Below are 17,102 nucleotides of genomic sequence, written 5' to 3'. Positions count from 1 at the left end.
CCCGCCGCAGCGTACGGACTTTCGCAGGGGGCGCCGCGTCCGCCGGCCCCGGCCCGCTGCCGCCGCTGTGCGCGTTCGCGTCCCGTTCTGGCCCTGGTGGCGGCCCGGCGCCCGCGAAAAGTTCCTCGGAAACTGGGTTCCCCTGCTGTGGCTCTGCAGGGAGGGCGGGGCGGGGGCGGGGCCCTGTCGGGAGGCCCCGCCCTCCCGGGTTGACGGGGCCCCACCCCACCTGGAGAGAGCTGGGACCCGTCTGCAGGGTCGGCCTCGCCGGTCTACCCCCAACCGGCCCCTCCATCAGTGTGCCCTCCACTCATTCATTTCATCCAGCCTCTTGCACAGCAGCGTCTGGCCCACTGCTGCGAGAGCGCTCGGGCAGGCCATGAGCCTTCCCTGGGCCTCAGTTTCTCCAACATCAAGCAAGGAGGCTGGGTGGAAGCTCCAGGACAGTGCCTGTCCCAGAGCTCTTGGAGTTGGAGGGGGGTGGAGTCTGGACAAACCTCACTTCCTAGATTCGGCTCTTTAGAACGAGTCAGATCTGTCCAAGTGATAGCCCTAATGACCTGCTGTGTGCTGTCAGGCCAAACTCTGTCCTCAATTTCATCAGCTCTAAGTGGAGCTTGGTGATGCTTCTCCATAGGCAGGTTGCGATGTTAGTGATTACATGGGGGGGGGGCGCTGGGCCTGTGAGATCAGCCTGCCCCCCACCCCCACCCCCCAGTTTCCTTAGATCAGATTGGTCTCCTGATACGGGGGTAGCCCAAAGGGAGCCTGGAAGAGACTTAAATTTCCCTTCCTGATTTAATCTGCTTTCCTCCCAGATCCAGCTGTGGTGACAATAGAGGGGTTTGGGAGCCAGTGGACCTAGTCCACCCCCGGAAGTAGGCGGCCTCGGTACCCAGAAAGACAGGAAGACCCAGAGGGTTGAAGCACACAGCTACGCAGGAACAGCAACAGGGTTGGGCCCCAGGGCTATCTGACTTCAAACTTGGTGCTTACCCCTGGATCATGACAGGCTGGGTCTGGGTCAGAGGAGGCAGCTTGGCTGGGAAAAGAGTGGAGACCGAACCCTGGGCCCTGTGGACTGGGGACAGAGCTAGGTGGCCGGGGGGGGGGGGCTCCCACCAAGGTGCATAGAGATAAACTAGAACATTTGAGTATCTGAAACGGTAAAGGCAGTGAGCTTCCGGTCCCTGGAATTATGCATGCAGACAGAGGTAGCCTTGGTGGAGGGCAGCCAAGAAGACCCACCAGCAGCCTAGACCCCCAGTCTCTCCTAGCCCCTGGCCTCAGTGAGTCATGCCATCCCAAATACTGTCTTGCTCAGACTTCAGATACAGCCTGTCTGGCCACGCCTTCTGAGGGAGTAAAATTAGTGGTGCACTTTCAAAGGGGGGTGCCTTGGCCAGGAGAGGACTTGGGAGGCCCAAGTCCCAAGGGCTCAGCCAGTACATGCAGCTCTCTTTGTTCCTCTCCCGGAAGTGGCTGCTGTGGAAAATTACCCAGAGCAGGAGTGGCCAGGAGCCATGGGGGTCTCCAAACCGCATCCCCCCCCAAAGTGGCCCTGCTCTGGGACCCACCCAGGGATCCAGATGAACTTCTCCTGGGGAGCACAGAGGGATTTGGCTTCTCAGCCATCTTTCATCCTGTCCCCTTACCCCAGACCCCACGGCCCAAGCAGGAGCCAAGCACCCAGGAGGCCCTGGGAGTCTGGTGACTTCCCCAAAAACCCTAACAGCCCTTCCCAGGGAGAGGAGTGGGGAGAGGAGCGGGTGCTGAATAGAGCCTCTAAAGACCACTTTTTCCAGAGTCAGGAAGCTGGTCTGGTTTTTCACCTGCTTGCTATGTGACCTGGAGCCACTTACTTCACTTTTCTGAGTCTCAGCTCCTGGATTGGGAAATGAAAATAACCCTTTCTGCAGCCATGCTGCCGAGGCAGGTAAGGTATGTTGGACTCATCATCACAGCAGACCTGCCCCACTGCTCTTTAAATGAGCTTACCACATATGTAAAGAGCATGGTTCGATAAATATGCATGCCATAACTGCAGGAGTGAGGGGAAAGGGGGGAAGGCAAGTTCCACAGGAGCCCTCCTGCCCACACTAGAAATGCTCATTGAAACTGAAGCCCCGCCATGGGGCATAGTTGGGGTGGGGCATGCTTTAAATCTTTGCAACCAGGGGCGCCTGGGTGGTGCAGCCGTTAAGCGTCTGCCTTTGGCTCAGGGTGTGGTCCCAGCATTCTGGGATCGAGCCCCACATCAGGCTCCTCCGCTAGGGGACTGCTTCTTCCTCTCCCACTCCCCTTGCTTGTGTTCCCTCTCTCGCTGGCAGTCTCTTTGTCAAATAAATAAATAAAATCTGTCAAATAAATAAATAAATCTTTGCAACCAAAGAGACAAAACTTTGCTTCAAACAGTGATGCTCGCAGGCCATGTCTGCCCTGGACACATTCTTTGAGCGCTTACCAGAATTAACCCATGTATTCCTCCCAAAAGTCCCAGGAGGACTGGGCTGCTAGTCCCATTTTACAGATGAGGACACCGAGGCACGGGGAGGTAAAGCAACTTGCCCGCGACCTCACAGCGCCGTTGCCCCTGATTTCGTCACAGTTGGGGCAGCCCGAGGAGCGGTGCTGGCTCCTCACCCAGGGCCAGGCAGCGGCCTGAGACCCAGGGGAGTCGGGGCGCCAAGCCAGACAAGTCCCGCCCCCCACGGGCCGCGGCGCAGCCAATGGGCGCCCGGCCCCGAGTGGGGTGACGCGGCGTCAGCGCGAAACTCCCGGGAGCCAGGCCCTGGGTCACATGCGCCGCGCCCGTTCGACCCGGGGGGTGGGGTGGGACCGCGGTGCGGGCTGGCAGGGTCTGGGCCCCTGGGACCAGTCGGGCCTGCTCTTTCCGGCCCGGCCTCCAGGCCAGACACCTGGCTGGGACTGCCGCCAGGTGTGCGTCCGGACGCGGGGGCGGGGCTGACGTGGGACGGCCCCGCCCCCTGCCCCGGGCCCCTGCGTTCCGGTCGGGACCGTGAGACACGCCCAGCTCCCAGTGGCGGGATTCCGTTCAGGTCACCCAACCGTGAGACAGGGGTACACATCTCCCCCCTTACCTCCCCAGACGTCTGAGAGACTGACAGGCATCTGTGGGTTCCGAAGGGCGGGTGTCCGGCCCAGAGGCGGACAGGGCCTCTTTCAAGGCTCCTCGTCTTGGCGGAGCTCAGGGGTAGGTAGAGGGGCAGGCGCTGGGGTTACCAAGGCTGCTGGCACTGGGCAAGAAGGCTGGGCTTGGCCACTCTGGCCACTGCCTAGGAAAATACTGAGACCCCTCCCCACTCCAGGAGTCCCCCTGCAACCCCGTCTGCCCCCGTTTATCCTTCATTTCTGCAGTAACTGAACTAGGACCCGTCCAGGTTATGGCCAAAGGGGCCAAACAGCACAGAGCCTGCCTGGAGCCTCAGTTCCTCCCTCTGGATGTCATGGAACCAGATGGCTGTTGACATGGATGATTCTGGTCCTAGATGACAGGGTATGCTCGTTCCAGGTTGGCCCCTGCTGCGTGCCGGGCAAATTCTTTCTAGCCCTGAGCTTCTTTGGGTCAGCTTGGCCCCAAGAGGCTCCCTTGTGGTAGTCACCTCCGGGTTCATCAATGAGTCAATTCAGTAGACACTCCACCGCATATCTGGGGGAACCACCAGCTCTGCTGAGCTATGAGGGGTGAAGCTGACCTAAATGAATGGGGGGGCATCTGTCCCCTGAGTGCTAACCAGCTATCTGGGGTGAGGCCAGGTGTAGATTGAGGGGGAGTCACAGAACGGGGTGGGTTGAATTGGCGGCAGGGAGAATGGGGACCCAGACGTCAGCTGGCCTCTAAATGCCAAATCCAACTCTACATGGGTTCTGATTTTGAATTGTCAAATGTGGAAGATTCCATCTGAAGGCTGGATCTCTGGCTCTTCTTGAAAAATGGGAGTATGGAGCAACACCGGGCTCAACCACTGGGGTGCCCCTTTAGCCAGGGCTGCAGGCATCCCCAGTCCCCGCCAGTCCCGGGGTATCACACCTGGACCATCCCACTCGTAAATGAGTATAAGAAAAAGGCCCCTGTAGGCGCTGGGCTTACCTCCCCCGCCGCCCCGTGATCCCACTTTATGGATCGGGGGAGTACACCAGAGAGGAGCAGTGACTTGCTCAGGGACCTGCAGGGAAGCCTGCCACCCCTGGTGGGGGGCTCTTAGGGCGAACATGGGGGTGGGGGGATGGCATCAGATAGAGGAGTCCACTCGGTTTCCAGAAACATCCCACTGACGCCCTAGTGCTGAGAGCAGAGATTTTGCTTCCTGGGATGCCGAAGGCCTGGGCTTGGAGGCCCTGGCCAGACTCCTCCGAGGGCAAGAACTGGCAGGGGCTCCTCTGAAACAAACCGGAATTTCTGGGTCTCATGCCTATTCAAGTCCTCTTGTTCTGCCCACCCCTGGTCCCTGGGAACCCTAAAAAGACCCTTTTTTTTTGCAAAGGAGGTGGGCTGGAAAAGACTGTCCTCCTCAGGTGCTTCAGCGTGGGACTGGTGAGTGGGGCACCCACAGTGCTCCCACGTTGCCCCCTCCAGATCTCTGGGAAGGCAACGATCGCTGGACTCCTCTCAGGCTCCAATGAAGGGAGGCAACCAAAGGTTGACGAGGGAGCACTAAAAGAGGAATCCAGAAGCTTGTCTCTATCCCAGTCTCCACCCCTCAGTGTGCACTCCCATCTCTGGCCCTCTCCACCCACGCTGCAGTGGCCATCTAATACTTTCTCGGATTTTTTTTTAAGACTTTTTTAAGTAATCTCTACACCCAACGTGGGGCTCAAACTTAGAACCCTGAGATCAAGAGTCACGAGCTCCATGTACTGAGCTAGCCAGGTGCCCTGCCTCCTCAGATTTCATCCTCCCTCTGCAAATAGTCTGGTTTTTCGGAGTGGGTTCTGAAACTGTTGAGACAGCAGTACCCTCGCTCTGTTAGTGGAAAGTCAGCCTGGAGCTGCAGGCAGCCTTCACTCAACCACTGGGCAGAGCCAACCCAGAGGAAGCAGAGCCAAGACCTAGGGAGAGGCAGATTCCTAACCAAATCCCTAAGCACCTGGATCCAGCTATGCCTGAAGCTGAACTATCAGAACTTTCCAGTAACACAAGCCAAGAAATTCCTTCCTAACCAAATCCCTAAGCACCTGGATCCAGCTATGCCTGAAGCTGAACTATCAGAACTTTCCAGTAACACAAGCCAAGAAATTCCTTTTTTTTTTTTTTTTAAGATTTTATTTATTTATTTGACAGAGATAGAGACAACCAGCGAGAGAGGGAACACAAGCAGGGGGAGTGGAAGAGGAAGACGCAGGCTCATAGCGGAGGAGCCTGATGTGGGGCTCGATCCCATAACGCCAGGATCACGCCCTGAGCCGAAGGCAGACGCTTAACTGCTGTGCCACCCAGGCGCCCCCTCTTTCTGATTAAATCAAACATCTTTCTACCAAACTAAAAAAGTTCCAATAAGCCATTTTTTTTTTAAAGATTTTATTTATTTATTTGACAGAGAGACAGCCAGCGAGAGAGGGAACACAAGCAGGGGGAGCGGGAGAGGAAGCAGCAGGCTTCCAGCGGAAGAGCCTGATGTGGGGCTCAATCCCAGAACGCCAGGATCACGCCCCGAGCTGAAGGCAGACACTCAACGACTGAGCCACCCAGGCGCCCCCAATACGGCATTTCTAAACAAGAAGTTCGGGCCACAAGCTACCTTTACCTTGGACAAAGAGATCTTGACACTACATAACTTTACTTCAGCATCTCCCAAACGCCCTTCTCCGCAGAACCCCTCCTTTTTAGGAACAGCTGTTAATGTACTGGGGAAAGGCATCTTGGCAAGTGCCTGCCGGGGATCTTGAGGCCCCTCCCAGGAGGCTTGTCTGTTAGGTCAGAGTTGCCTCCCCGCCCTCTGCCTCCCCTGCGGCTGGCCTGCCCATGGCGACTTCACGCAGCTCAGTGACTCTGGGCCTTGGCTGCTCCCCCAGAGCCTCCTCACCCTGCAAGCCCTGGAAGAGGCCTCCGGGGCTTCCTGGCTGCAGACTGTCCTTGATTCTGGGAACTGAACCGGGCTGTGGACGCTCTGAGGGGAGGACTCAAGCAGCCCCTCCCCTCTGGTGCCAACCTGGCACACAGCAGGGTCTCAGCAACACGTGCTCAAAGTGGACAGGGTGTCCTGGCGCGTCCACGGTGCTGGTCTCAGGGCCACGCCACTCTCCATGGGGCAGGAGCAGAGGCACCCACGGTGTGTCGTGCAGGCCCTGGGGCAGAGAAGGGGCTCAGGATCCACACCTTCTGATTCACCGGGACTGGGGACTGGGGGTCTCCCACACTTCAGAGGCCCACTCCCACACTACCCCTGGTGTGGGAGCCTCTATCTCATTCTGATTGGCCAGAAACAGGCAGAGCCTTCACAGAGGTCCCTAGAGCCCATCAAGGCAGCTGGCTCAAGGGAGCTGAGTGCTGCTGCTTCTGACCTGGGCTGGCGATGGTCCCTATGTGGCCCCCAGTCACGGTCCCACCTGCCTCCCATCAGTAGGCAGGGCAGCCCCCTTCCGAGCTACCTTCCCACAGAGCTGGTGTTCCAGGTGGATGGGACAGCCTCCCCTGCTGCCCACCCCTCCATGGCCCTGGCCTAGGAGGCCCAGGGTCTGAGTTGGAGCACTGGCCCTATTGCCAAGCCCTGGGCAAACTTAGGGAAGTGGGTCTTTCCAGCCCTGTCTCTTCACCTGCGCACAACAGGTTAGGCAGAGGTCTCTGCCATTTTTCCAGATTCACCTGGGGGCTTGATTAGCCCACCACACTTGAGGTCCATCCTCGAACCCTGGAACGCATAGGATTCAAGGGCTCCCGGTCTCCTCTGAGCCACTCAGAGAAGATGCAGACACCATGTGCGGCCCCCAGAATGCGCCCCTCAAGGACCCCTGTGCCTCAGGGCCTGCGGAAGCCTGCCTCCCAGAGGACCGTGGCCTGGCAGCAACCCCAGGGTGGCCAGCTCCCAGGACGGGTGGAGAGGACAGAAACATGTTTACTTTTTAAAAGTTTATCTCCACACCCAATATGGGGCTCAAACTCATGACTCCAAGATCGAGTCGCACGTTCCACAGCCAGCCAGCCAAGTGCTCCCAGAAACCTCTTTAAAAGGGAGAGAGGGTTGGAGGGTGTGTGGGGGGCGGTTACTGGTTCTTGGGATGATGAGAATGTTCTAAAATTGTGGTGATGGTCACACAACTCTGTGAAAACCTAAGAACTACCCAGGGGCACCTGGGTGGCTCAGTCGGTGAAGCACTGGACTCGATCTCAGCTCAGGTCTTGATCTCAGGGTCGTGAGTTCAAGGCTCGCGTTGGGCTCCATGCTGGGTGTGGAGGCTACTTAAGAAAAAGAAAAAAGAAAAAAGCTACTTTGTCGTGTACTTTAAATGGGTGCATGATAGGCTACGTGAATCCTATCTCTAGAAAGCTGTTTCTAAGAGTGGGGGGAGGGGGTTCTTAGAGCAGCAGCTCTCAAATTCAATGCCCAGCACAAGCTATACAGATAATTCAGAGGATGCCCAGCCAAGTTCGGGGAGCCCAGCTGAGGGGGGCTGAGGCGGTGGCTCTGCCTGGGTGCTCAAGGCCTGGGATGCTCCGGGTGGGGCTGAGTGCCTGGGACCCGGAATGAGACACAGGAAGAACGGCAGGCCCCAGGAGGGGTCTCAGGCAGAGGCCGTGGCAGGTTTCCAGCTGTTACCACCAACACTCCCAAACCAGGCTGTGCCCCAGGATAGCCAAACTGGGACAGGCAGAGGGATTTTCCTCTAGCCCAGACTCCCCCCACCCCCAGCCCAGCTCTGGCACGCCTTGGGGGAGAGAGGAGTAAGCTTCCCAAACTGCTCCCTCTAGAGGGCCCGAGGTGGCCCCTGCTTAGAGAAAGCAGGTGCCCAGGACGTACGGGCCCTTTGGACTGTCACAGCCGATTCCACAGGAGTCACAGAGGAACAGCTTGTTTGTTCATTTCTTTATTGTCGAGTATTTTACATGCAAGAACCCAAACTAGAGAAACAACATCTGGAAGGAGAGCCAGTGGGTGGACGGACGCTCAGCCTCGAGTGCACGGCCCCGCCCTTCGGAACCGGCTCTGCCAGCAGAAACGCACAACAGGGACGGAACGCCAGACTCCGGGGACAGCTAGACAACAGACGCAACACGGTTCTCTTCGCGACAGCCCCCAACAATCCTGAGACCCTCACAAATGAAGTGCAAACTTTAGAAAATAAACATCCACCCCCCGTTCTCCAGGAGAGCCTAGAGACCTTTCTACACGAGAGGAGTGTAACTCTGGGGTTGACAGCTGTCCCCAGGGGCTGCCGGCTGCAGGGGAAGCCCGGCGTGGACGCCCCTGGATGGGGGGGCGGGAGGTGGGCACTGGGAAAGGCGGGTACCGCAAGGGGCATCTTCTGGATGCGCACACACCCTGAGCCATGGGGGTGTGGCTGGCTGTTCCCCACGGGGGCAGATGGCGTCCTAACAGCACAGGGGGGAGAGGCTCACGGGGGGCTGGCTGAGGCCACAGGACTCCTGCATGGAACTTGGCCCCAGCAAGCCCCACAGCCCCCCTCAAACCATCCAGAAGGCTGGGCCGGACTGAGTCAGAAACGGGTGTACAGGGAGGTAAAGTAGGGGTGGGTGGCAGGAAGGAAGAGGAGCCGGTGGGTGGGAGGCCGAGCAGCTGTCTGCCACAGGGTGCCTGCAGCCCCCGGGCCATCCAGAGCCCCGGCCACCACTCTCCCAGTTGGGGGCCTTGCGTGACAGTGCAGGCCCCACACCTCCCCAAGCCCCCTTGCTCTGGACCCCAGGGTGAACCGGGGAAGGGCAGTGAGCCAAGGCAGACAGCATGGTCACTCACGCTGATAGGGCTGACAGACAGGACGACAGACAATGGACGGACAATCACCCTTCCCTCTGGCCCACGCCAGCAATAACCCCTGTCAGCTTAGAAAGCCCTTATCCCGTGCGTGCTGAGAAGCAGGTGGGCCATGCCTCGTCCTGGCCCCAGTCGGCCTGCTCGGGGCGTGGGGTTCCCGGAAGGGGACTGCTCTGGGGCAGGCCGGCCAGAAGCCCACCAGTGCCCTGGGTCCCTGCTGCCCACTGGCCCCAAAGGCAGGCAGGAAGCAATGGTTAGTTTTCTCATCTTAGCACACAATGAACGCGGAAAAGGTTCAACACATCCCCAAGAAAATATTTTGACAAAATAAATATTTTAACCTATAATCAGGTATAATTAGTGCTTATGAGGAATCCCAGCAACAATTTAGTGTAATTAAGCACATACTGTATCTGTGATTTCTAACACTTGTGGAGAGGCTGGTGGCTCGTGAGGGCCTCCCCCTCCTGAGGCATAGGCACTGGCCAGCTTGCCCGCCAGAGCCCTGCGCCCCCCTAAGCAGGTGGCTTGGGGGCTGAGCAGCACCCCCTTAAGGCCACCTGAGTCCCTACTTGCTGTTTGGGCAGGCCTCAAGCATGTGTCACCTCAGCCTCCAGGTAAAGGCAACTCCAGGCCGGAAAGGCAGGTGACGCTTTCCTGCGTGGGCCAGTACCCTTCCTGTCACCTCAGAGGGTCCACCGCCACCGGCTGCCCGGGGCTGGCAGGTGTCTCCGAGCCCTGCCTGGAGTTGGGGGGCAGCTCTGAACCACGGGCACAGAGCAGCTGTGCTGGGGTCTCCCCAGGCCGACACAGGCCTCGGCTTCACTCACTGCCAGGAGCCTCCTCTCCCCCCACGACCCTGTTCTCGTGGGGATTTCCCGTTTCTACAAGGCAGGGAGGCTGGCTCTCCCCTCAGAGGATGCTGGGCTCGGCTGCTAGGGTGCCACAGCTGCCGTAGGACCGACCCCCGGGGCGCAGCTGCAAAGGCGGGCCCCTGGCCCTCACAGAGACTCGTGTTCCAGATGTGCCACAGGGCTAGCGGCTGGACCATCCCAGCCACTTCTCTGCAGCGCAGGTCAAGCTGGCTCACTTCAGACACCTGAACACCCAAGCAGGCCTCAGGGGGTCTGCCTGGGAGCCACGTGGAGGAGGTGCAGGCGGACTGAGGGTCAGGGTTGGGGGGAGAGTGGACGGCACGGCACTGGCGGCCCCGGAGGGCAGGGCTGCAGTCAGGCCGGCTGAGCTCCGATTTCTGAGGAGCAGCTTCCTGCATGTCCTCTGAGGAACTGGAGTGCGACCTCCCCGGCTGGTCCTGCCAGACAGGCCCCCAGCCAGACCCTGGGCCTCCCCTCACGGGGAAGCTGGGGCGTGCGACTGAGCATGGGGTTCTGGGCCGGGCGGCGCCTCGCTCTCCGTCAGAGGTAACCAGGCCCGGCCCCGAATGCTTCTCCCGGAGCCCGAAGCACTGGTGTTGGCCTGTGTCAACAAGCTCCCTGCTCCAGCTGCCAGGTGGGAAGGGCTCACGGCACCAAGGCTCGAGAACACGTGTGTCCTGGACACCTAGGCAGTGCATACTGGGACACCGACCTAGGCCCCAGAGACTCACAGGCTGGCTTGAAGCAGCTGCAAGAGTGTTTTCCTTCCCCTGGGCAACCACAGAACAGGGGTGGGGCAGGCAGACCCTGGGCTTGCGCTAAGCCTCGAGCGCCTTGCCCATGGCCAGGAGCCACACCGGTGACGGGAGCAGGTGTCGTCAGCCCCTAGCTCTCACCCCAGGCTCTGCTAGCCTTCCGGGTCGGCTTGGAGAGAGGGTACAAATCGGTGGCCGGGGGGGCAGGGTCTGAGGCGGGGGGAGGATGGCAGGCTGTCGGGACGTGGAGAAAGCGGAGACCCACTCCAAGGGGCAGTGCAGGGCCCTTAGTGTCACTCAGGCCCCTCAGACTAGATGTCCAAGGACGGCGCAGAGCCATCTGCCGCTGGGCCCTGGTGGGAGAGGCAGAGGCTACCACAGGCCAGGCCAAAGCCCTGAGCACAGCATGCTCACAAGCCCACCGAGCCTTCCCAAGCAGGCAGAGCAACCCCTCCAGACGGGCACGGCTGTGTGAGGGCAGCGTGCGGCGGGCACGGCGCAGTCTGGGTTACGGTAGTGTATCTCTGCGGGAGCGGACCCGTGTGCCTCCTGACCACCATCCGCAGGTTGCGCGCCGTTCTTGCAACCGTCCTTGGCTCTCCCTCCACACACCAGGAGCCTGCGGGGACCCCATGGTCCCAGGCTCAGCTGCAGAGCTAGCTTGGGCGGGGGCCTGGGCTAGCAGCTTCGTGGTGGAGAGAGGGTCAAGAGGACGAGAGGCCACACACACGGGCACCCACAGAGCCTTCTAAAGTGCCGAGCACGCCAAGTGCCACGGAGTGACACGCGTCAGGGAGCAGCATTCCAGGGAGGGAGACCAAGCCCACAGGTGCAGACAAGCCCTTTCTGGAACAGGGACATGGAAGGGTAGGCCGGTCCAAGGAGAGCTGCCGAGGCAGGCAGGGGTGGGGCACATGGGGGAAGGGGCTGGGGTCTGACCCCCTTCTCTGTGGGAGGGAGACCAGAGAAAAGACAGACCAGGTGTCTCCTCAGGAAAATGGTCCCATGGCCTGCTCTTCCAGGGAGGACATTTGGGCACAGGGAGCCTGTGGGCAGGAGGGGCGGGGGCCCCTGGCTGCAGCGGCGCTGTACCACAACCCAGAGAGAAGAAGGTGGCTAAAGCTCGTCCTGACTAGTGGGAGGCCTGGGAGCAAACACAGGGGCGTTTCCATGGAGACACAGCAGCACAGGACCGAGTGGGGACTGGAGATGGGTGGGTGGCCAGTGCCTTGTGTGGACCGGGGGAACAGGAGGTGACCTGCCTTCTGGGGAGCTGAACCGCAGACCAGCTCACAGGGCGAAGAGGGCGTCCTCTGACCGCTCTGGTTTCTTCCGGCCGGAGGGGTTTGAGGCTGGGGCCGGGGCCTCCCCTGGTGGCGAGGGGAGGCTGGGGACCATTTCAGCAGCTTTGGCTCTTTCTTCCAGGAACTTATCAAACTCTGTAAAACAAAACCCCGGCAAGGGCCAGGGTAGGGGTTAGGCCCGCAGCCAGGCTTAAAGGACCCCTCACAGCCCCTTCACTTGTCCCAACAAGGCTTGGCCCCGTGTGAGTTCCCACCCTCACCGACCTGGCCTGGGCTCCCTGCCAGGGAAGGAGGCAGGGAGGGGCAGGGGAGCAGCCAGCCAGAGCCAGGGCTGCTTCTGGGCCCTCTGCGGGCCCCAAAGACCCAGCCTTGAGTCCCTCCTCTGCCACCTCCCAGGCCAGCAGGAAGCCTGGCTCGCAGGGGGATGGTACAGGGGGGTAAGGGGTAGTGAGGGTTCCTGCCCCACCTTCTACAGATCAGCCCTGGGGGCAGGGCAGGGAAAGCCAAAGGGGCAAATTCCTACTTAAACTTGACAGCAAACATCCCCCGACTAACTCTCATCCAGCATGAGAGGTTCTGCCAGTGGAGGGGGTCTGAGCAGATGGTCTGGGAGAGCAGGGAGGAGACAGTGCAGAGGAGAATGGGGTGGGGGTGGGACAGGAGGAGCACAGGAGAGAAGGTGAGATGGGAGGTAGGGGGACCATGATGGGACCTGACCCATCACCCACTGGCCCCTAAAAGTGAGATCACAGGACGCCAGGCCTGAGAAGTGCCCTCTGTGCCCTGTAGACTACATGGCATGTATCTTGCCTCTCTGTGAGATTGAGAATTCCGGGGCAGGGACAAACTGGTTAGGACTGCAGGTCTGGGGGCCATGCTGACCTTGGATGGCAATTTGGACCTACTCATCACTAGCACTGTGACCTTCTTAAAGTCCTACGTTCTTTCCACCTCTTCCCTCCGCCGCAGCACAGGGCCTGGCTGGGGCAGAGCAGAGAAGCCCCTGGCAGAGGAGGCCAGGCCAAGCAAGGACGGGCACCAGAAACTGCTCCAGCACTAGAGGCCCTGAGGCGGTGGGGTGCCAGCCTGTGCACCCCAAGAGCCCCGGGGCAGGAGGCGGCAACAGAGGGTGGGGAGCTGTAAAGGTGCTGGCCGGTCGTACCTTCACTCGTGACGCCCTCCTCCAGGTCATCGCCCTTCTGCGGGAGGAGCAGAGAGCACAGTGTTAGGGCCCTGCCCTGGCGGCATGGCCTGAGCAAAACCTCCAATTTCCCCTTCCCGGAGTTCCCCAAGAGTCAAGTACTGCTTGTCTTATCGGAGACACGGAAACTTGGTTTTTCAAAGAGCAAAAACAACACAAAACCAAACCCCGAAAAGGAGTAGTTCTAGGCTTTGATCCTCTAGTAGGGCCAAAAAGAAAAATCCAAAAAAAGGCGCAGGCTGGTTCTCTGGGTTGAGCTCCAGGCAGGACCACAGCAGGACGCGGCCCACCCAAGGACACTCTCCCAGAGCAGGGGCCACAGGGAGGCTCAGCCCAAAGCCTGCCCAGGGCCCCCTCGGGTGGTTCTGGGAACACACTGTCCGCACCAACAGCTGGGAACACAATGAGGCCTGGAAGGGACAGAGCCACGAAGCCCCAGGCACAGGGCTGACACCAGGCAGCATCTGGCCGTTGAGCGCCGTCCCACCAGAAGCCATGTCCCGCAGCCTCCTGGGGCCCAGATTCCGTCACCTGCTGCCGGTTCCTGAGAAGCCAGGGAAGCTCTGAGAGCTCTTAACAATGCACTGGGTAAGACGTGATTTTGTTTGGAGAACGCAGTGGTCCCTGGGAACTCACTGCACAGTGACAGAGAAGGGAGCCGGACGGGGAAGCGAACAAGGACTTAGGCTCAGCCAGGAGACCTGGCTTCCTTCCTGGCTCTGCTGCGACCTGCTGCTCAGCCTTGCTGGATGGGTCCCTCCCTTTCTGAACCCTGGGGCCCCCCTTGTGAGGTGAGGGCCTTGGTCCTTCCTGCTTTGCTTCTTTCTGTAAGAAGAGCTATTTCTTTTCCAGGCATTTCCTTGGGAAAGAGGTCAGGGGGCATTTTCTTCCTCTCCTGGCATGGCACCTGGGTGTCTGCCTTGCTGGGCAATGAGTGTCTTCAGAAAGCCTTGCCTTGTGGGGAGGTGGCCCCATATGGGGCTGTACCTCAGTGTAAGAGGGGGGGCAAGTCAGCAGCCCCCTGCCAGCCAGGCCGACCCTGTGGTTAAAGATACTCTGTTCTGGGGACAGGGTCCCCTGAAGAGGTAGCAGCTAGGAGCAAGAGATGAGGTGTCTCCAGGACTCAGGGAGAATCTGTCCAGCCCATGCCCTTGGGCGAGCCGTTTCCCCTCCCAGAATGCATTTCATCATCAGCCCCCTGGCTAACAACCCCCACTCCGCCTCCCACGCAGCCACTGCCCGTGGAAGTGCGGAGGAAGGGACCAGCCACCGCAGCCCTTTCTCGGGGCCTGCTGCCACTTGCAGATGCGTGATGTCCTCATCTTCCTCTCCTAGCTCTGCAGATAAAGACAATAGTCTCTAGGGCAAGGGTTCTTTTAAATCCAAGATACCAGAAGATGCTGGGGAAGTGGGAATGACAGTAAATTGGAAAACAAAAGCAAAAACAAAACACCCAATTTGTCTCCGCATAATTTCACAGTGAAAAAGAAAAAAAAAAATTAAAAATACCCCACCAAGATCCAAAAAACCCAAAGCAAAAACCCCAAAACAAAAAAAATAAATAAATAACTTAAAAATAAAAACAAAAACCAAACAAAGAAAGCCCCAAGCACACACAGCTGCTACAGAAAAGTAACTGGGGACAAGTGTGTGTTCCGGAGCCGGCCACAGCCCTGCCTGCCGTGGCCCCGGGGGTGGCCAGGGTTCACGGGCTGTGCTCGGAGCAGGTGCCCCAACGCGGCCACAGCCCTGGATAGGCAGGACAGGTGAGCTGAGTGCCAGCCTCCTCCACCACCCTGTGGGGCAGCAGCCCGTGCGCCCGGGCCTGTCGTCAGAAGCGCTCTGCCTCGCCACAGCCCGCACGCGAAAGAGAAAAGTCAAGTCTCACCAGGTCCGTCCTGAGCCACACTTCAATGTCGTCCATGACAGAAGGCTGCGCAACGGGGATCTATGGAGGCAGCAAGCGGCGGGTCAGGCAGCCCCACAGCCAGGCGAGGGGAGACAGAACACCGAACAAAGGAAATCGTCAAAAGCAACCCCCAAATGAAACCAAAACGTACACAGAGCAAAAAAACGCATTGGCACAGCAGGCGCGGGCAACACAAGGCAGCCACATATGAAATGGCAGGTGAGGGAAGCGATGAGGTGGCCAGTTCTAAGAAGCAGGGCTGACCGGCAGGTACCGGAGTGGGGGGGGGGTAGGCATCGGTACGCATTCTTGAAATGGATAACTTTTTGACTACTCTCAGCCCAGGGCTGCAAAGCCCCTTCTCAATCTCAGGAATGTGCTGGTCCTGCAAGCTGGTTTTGAACTTGAGCTCATCAGGTTAGGACCCCTGAAGAGTCCTGCCTACCTGCGGTCGGGCCTCGCCCCTGGGGGCAACCAGAGGAGACAGCAGGGCCCCCCCTCCAATGCCACTGGAGAGGCCAGGTGGCTGTTGGCCCGGAACGAGGGTGCAGGTGGTCAGGCGGGCACTGAAAGTGTTTCGGACTGTGTCCCAGTGCAACTCTGAGTGGGAAGAGGGGAGCGCTGGGGCCTGGGGAAGGCCTGGCGGACAGCAGGCAGGCCCATCTTGCCACCAACAGAAACGGGCATAAGCTAGGGCTTTGATGACCAAAGGGACGGCAGGGCTTTAGTTGGCTTTGTGTCTCTTCAGGGGAGAATCACGAAGCGGCCCCGGAAGGCGGTAGCTCCTTTAGTCTTACCCCGTCTTCCCAGCTCTCAATGGCTGGCTGGGCTTTGGGAGCCAAAGAAAAGGAGTTTGGGGAGAGGACGGAGAACTTGGGAGCAGTCATCAGGGGGGGAAGTGGGTCCCGAGCCAAGGAAGCCATGCCTCATGGGTGCCTAAGCCGTTTCCATGCCTGGCCCACCCATGCCAAGGCCTGCGGGGGCGGAGGGGGGAAGGATTCTGAAATCCGCATTTGGCAAGAATGCAGTAGTGGCTCACAAGTCCACTATTTCCAGAAAATTCGCTAGCACTGTGTCTATAGCTGGTTTCCCCCAGCGTCACAATCTAGGGTAAGAATACAGTTAAAACAAGCAATGAGAGGAGTGCTTTAGTGTTTGCCAAATCTAAAAAACAACATGACCTTATCAAAGGAAAAGAACAAAGATTTCCCATCGCCAGCCCTGCCCTGATAGAGACAAGCTGCTCCTGGAGGCGGAAACCTGCTGCTGACGGGGTTTGGGGTGTGAGGAAGAGCGAGGACGCCTAAGCCTGCCCAAGTGCACTGTGCGGGGGTCTGCGGTCCCGCAGGAGCGCTGAGCGTACACACAGCTGGCGAGGCTGGCAGCCCCCTTGCTCCAGGCACCTGGAGGAGCTCTAGTATATCGGGCCTAACTACAGACCCAGCGTGGGCAGCCCACAGGCACCTTCGTAAAGGTGCAAGTTCAACTGTGATAAGATTAGGAAGATTCTATCTACGTTGTCATTTTCTTTGACTTCCTGGGAACTTAACGTTGCAATGAGAAAAATGCCAGGCGGGCGCGGATGTGCTAACGGCACCCAAGGCAGCACCCTCTGCCCCCATCAAAAAGAAAGTAGTAGGGCACGCAAGGCACGACCTGCTAATTTCATGCTCGCTGGCAGGACTTCTGTCTTGACATGTTCCTGGGACAGGAGATGCCAATTTCCGTTATCTTGATGCTTCTATAAGAATGTCTGGCCTCTGGGATGATGCGTGCCACGCCAAGTTCTCAGAAATGAGAAAAGTTAGCGGCATCTCCAAACAGAAAATAGGCCCAACTAGAGTTGTTGGGAGTGTGCGCTGGGCTTTTTTGTACCTACCCAGCTTTAGTCTTTCAAGGAGAAACGGAGGTTCGAGGGGCAGAGCTTTCCAACGTGTGGCAGGAGCTTCAAAAAAAGCCATGAAGGGGTCACGGGCCTTAAACCTTCAGATTCGGCTTATAATATTTTTGTTCCTGTTCCAAAGTCAGCCCCTCGAGGCTGGGTGTCACGCTCCAGTTTTCTTCTTTGAGGATTAATCTCGAAAGCCAGCACACTCAGAAAATAAACATT

At 58.8% G+C, this 17,102-nt stretch overlaps 1 protein-coding gene across 9 annotated transcripts in view; it reads right to left on the bottom strand.

The window, feature by feature from the left end:
• Window positions 1-8,027: 8,027 nt before the first annotated feature.
• The window catches only part of TOM1L2 (target of myb1 like 2 membrane trafficking protein), a 114,666-nt gene continuing 105,591 nt past the window's right edge, over window positions 8,028-17,102 (bottom strand). For 4 of the 9 annotated variants that reach the window (XM_011229756.3, XM_002923126.4, XM_019803679.2 and 1 more), the window contains 3 exons: window positions 14,972-15,031; window positions 13,045-13,081; window positions 8,028-12,017 (listed from right to left, as the gene is read on the bottom strand). In XM_011229756.3, the coding sequence (XP_011228058.1) occupies window positions 11,869-12,017; window positions 13,045-13,081; window positions 14,972-15,031 (246 nt within the window). In that variant the 3' untranslated portion in view covers window positions 8,028-11,868. The other 5 variants (XM_034647168.1, XR_004621770.1, XM_019803677.2 and 2 more) reach the window with 5 other exon arrangements.

Source organism: Ailuropoda melanoleuca, chromosome 17 (genome assembly GCF_002007445.2).
Source record: "Ailuropoda melanoleuca isolate Jingjing chromosome 17, ASM200744v2, whole genome shotgun sequence".
In the NCBI taxonomy this organism is placed as follows: domain Eukaryota; kingdom Metazoa; phylum Chordata; class Mammalia; order Carnivora; family Ursidae; genus Ailuropoda; species Ailuropoda melanoleuca.
The sequence above is the reverse complement of the archived record's forward strand: the minus strand, read 5'-3'. Positions and strand labels throughout refer to the sequence as shown.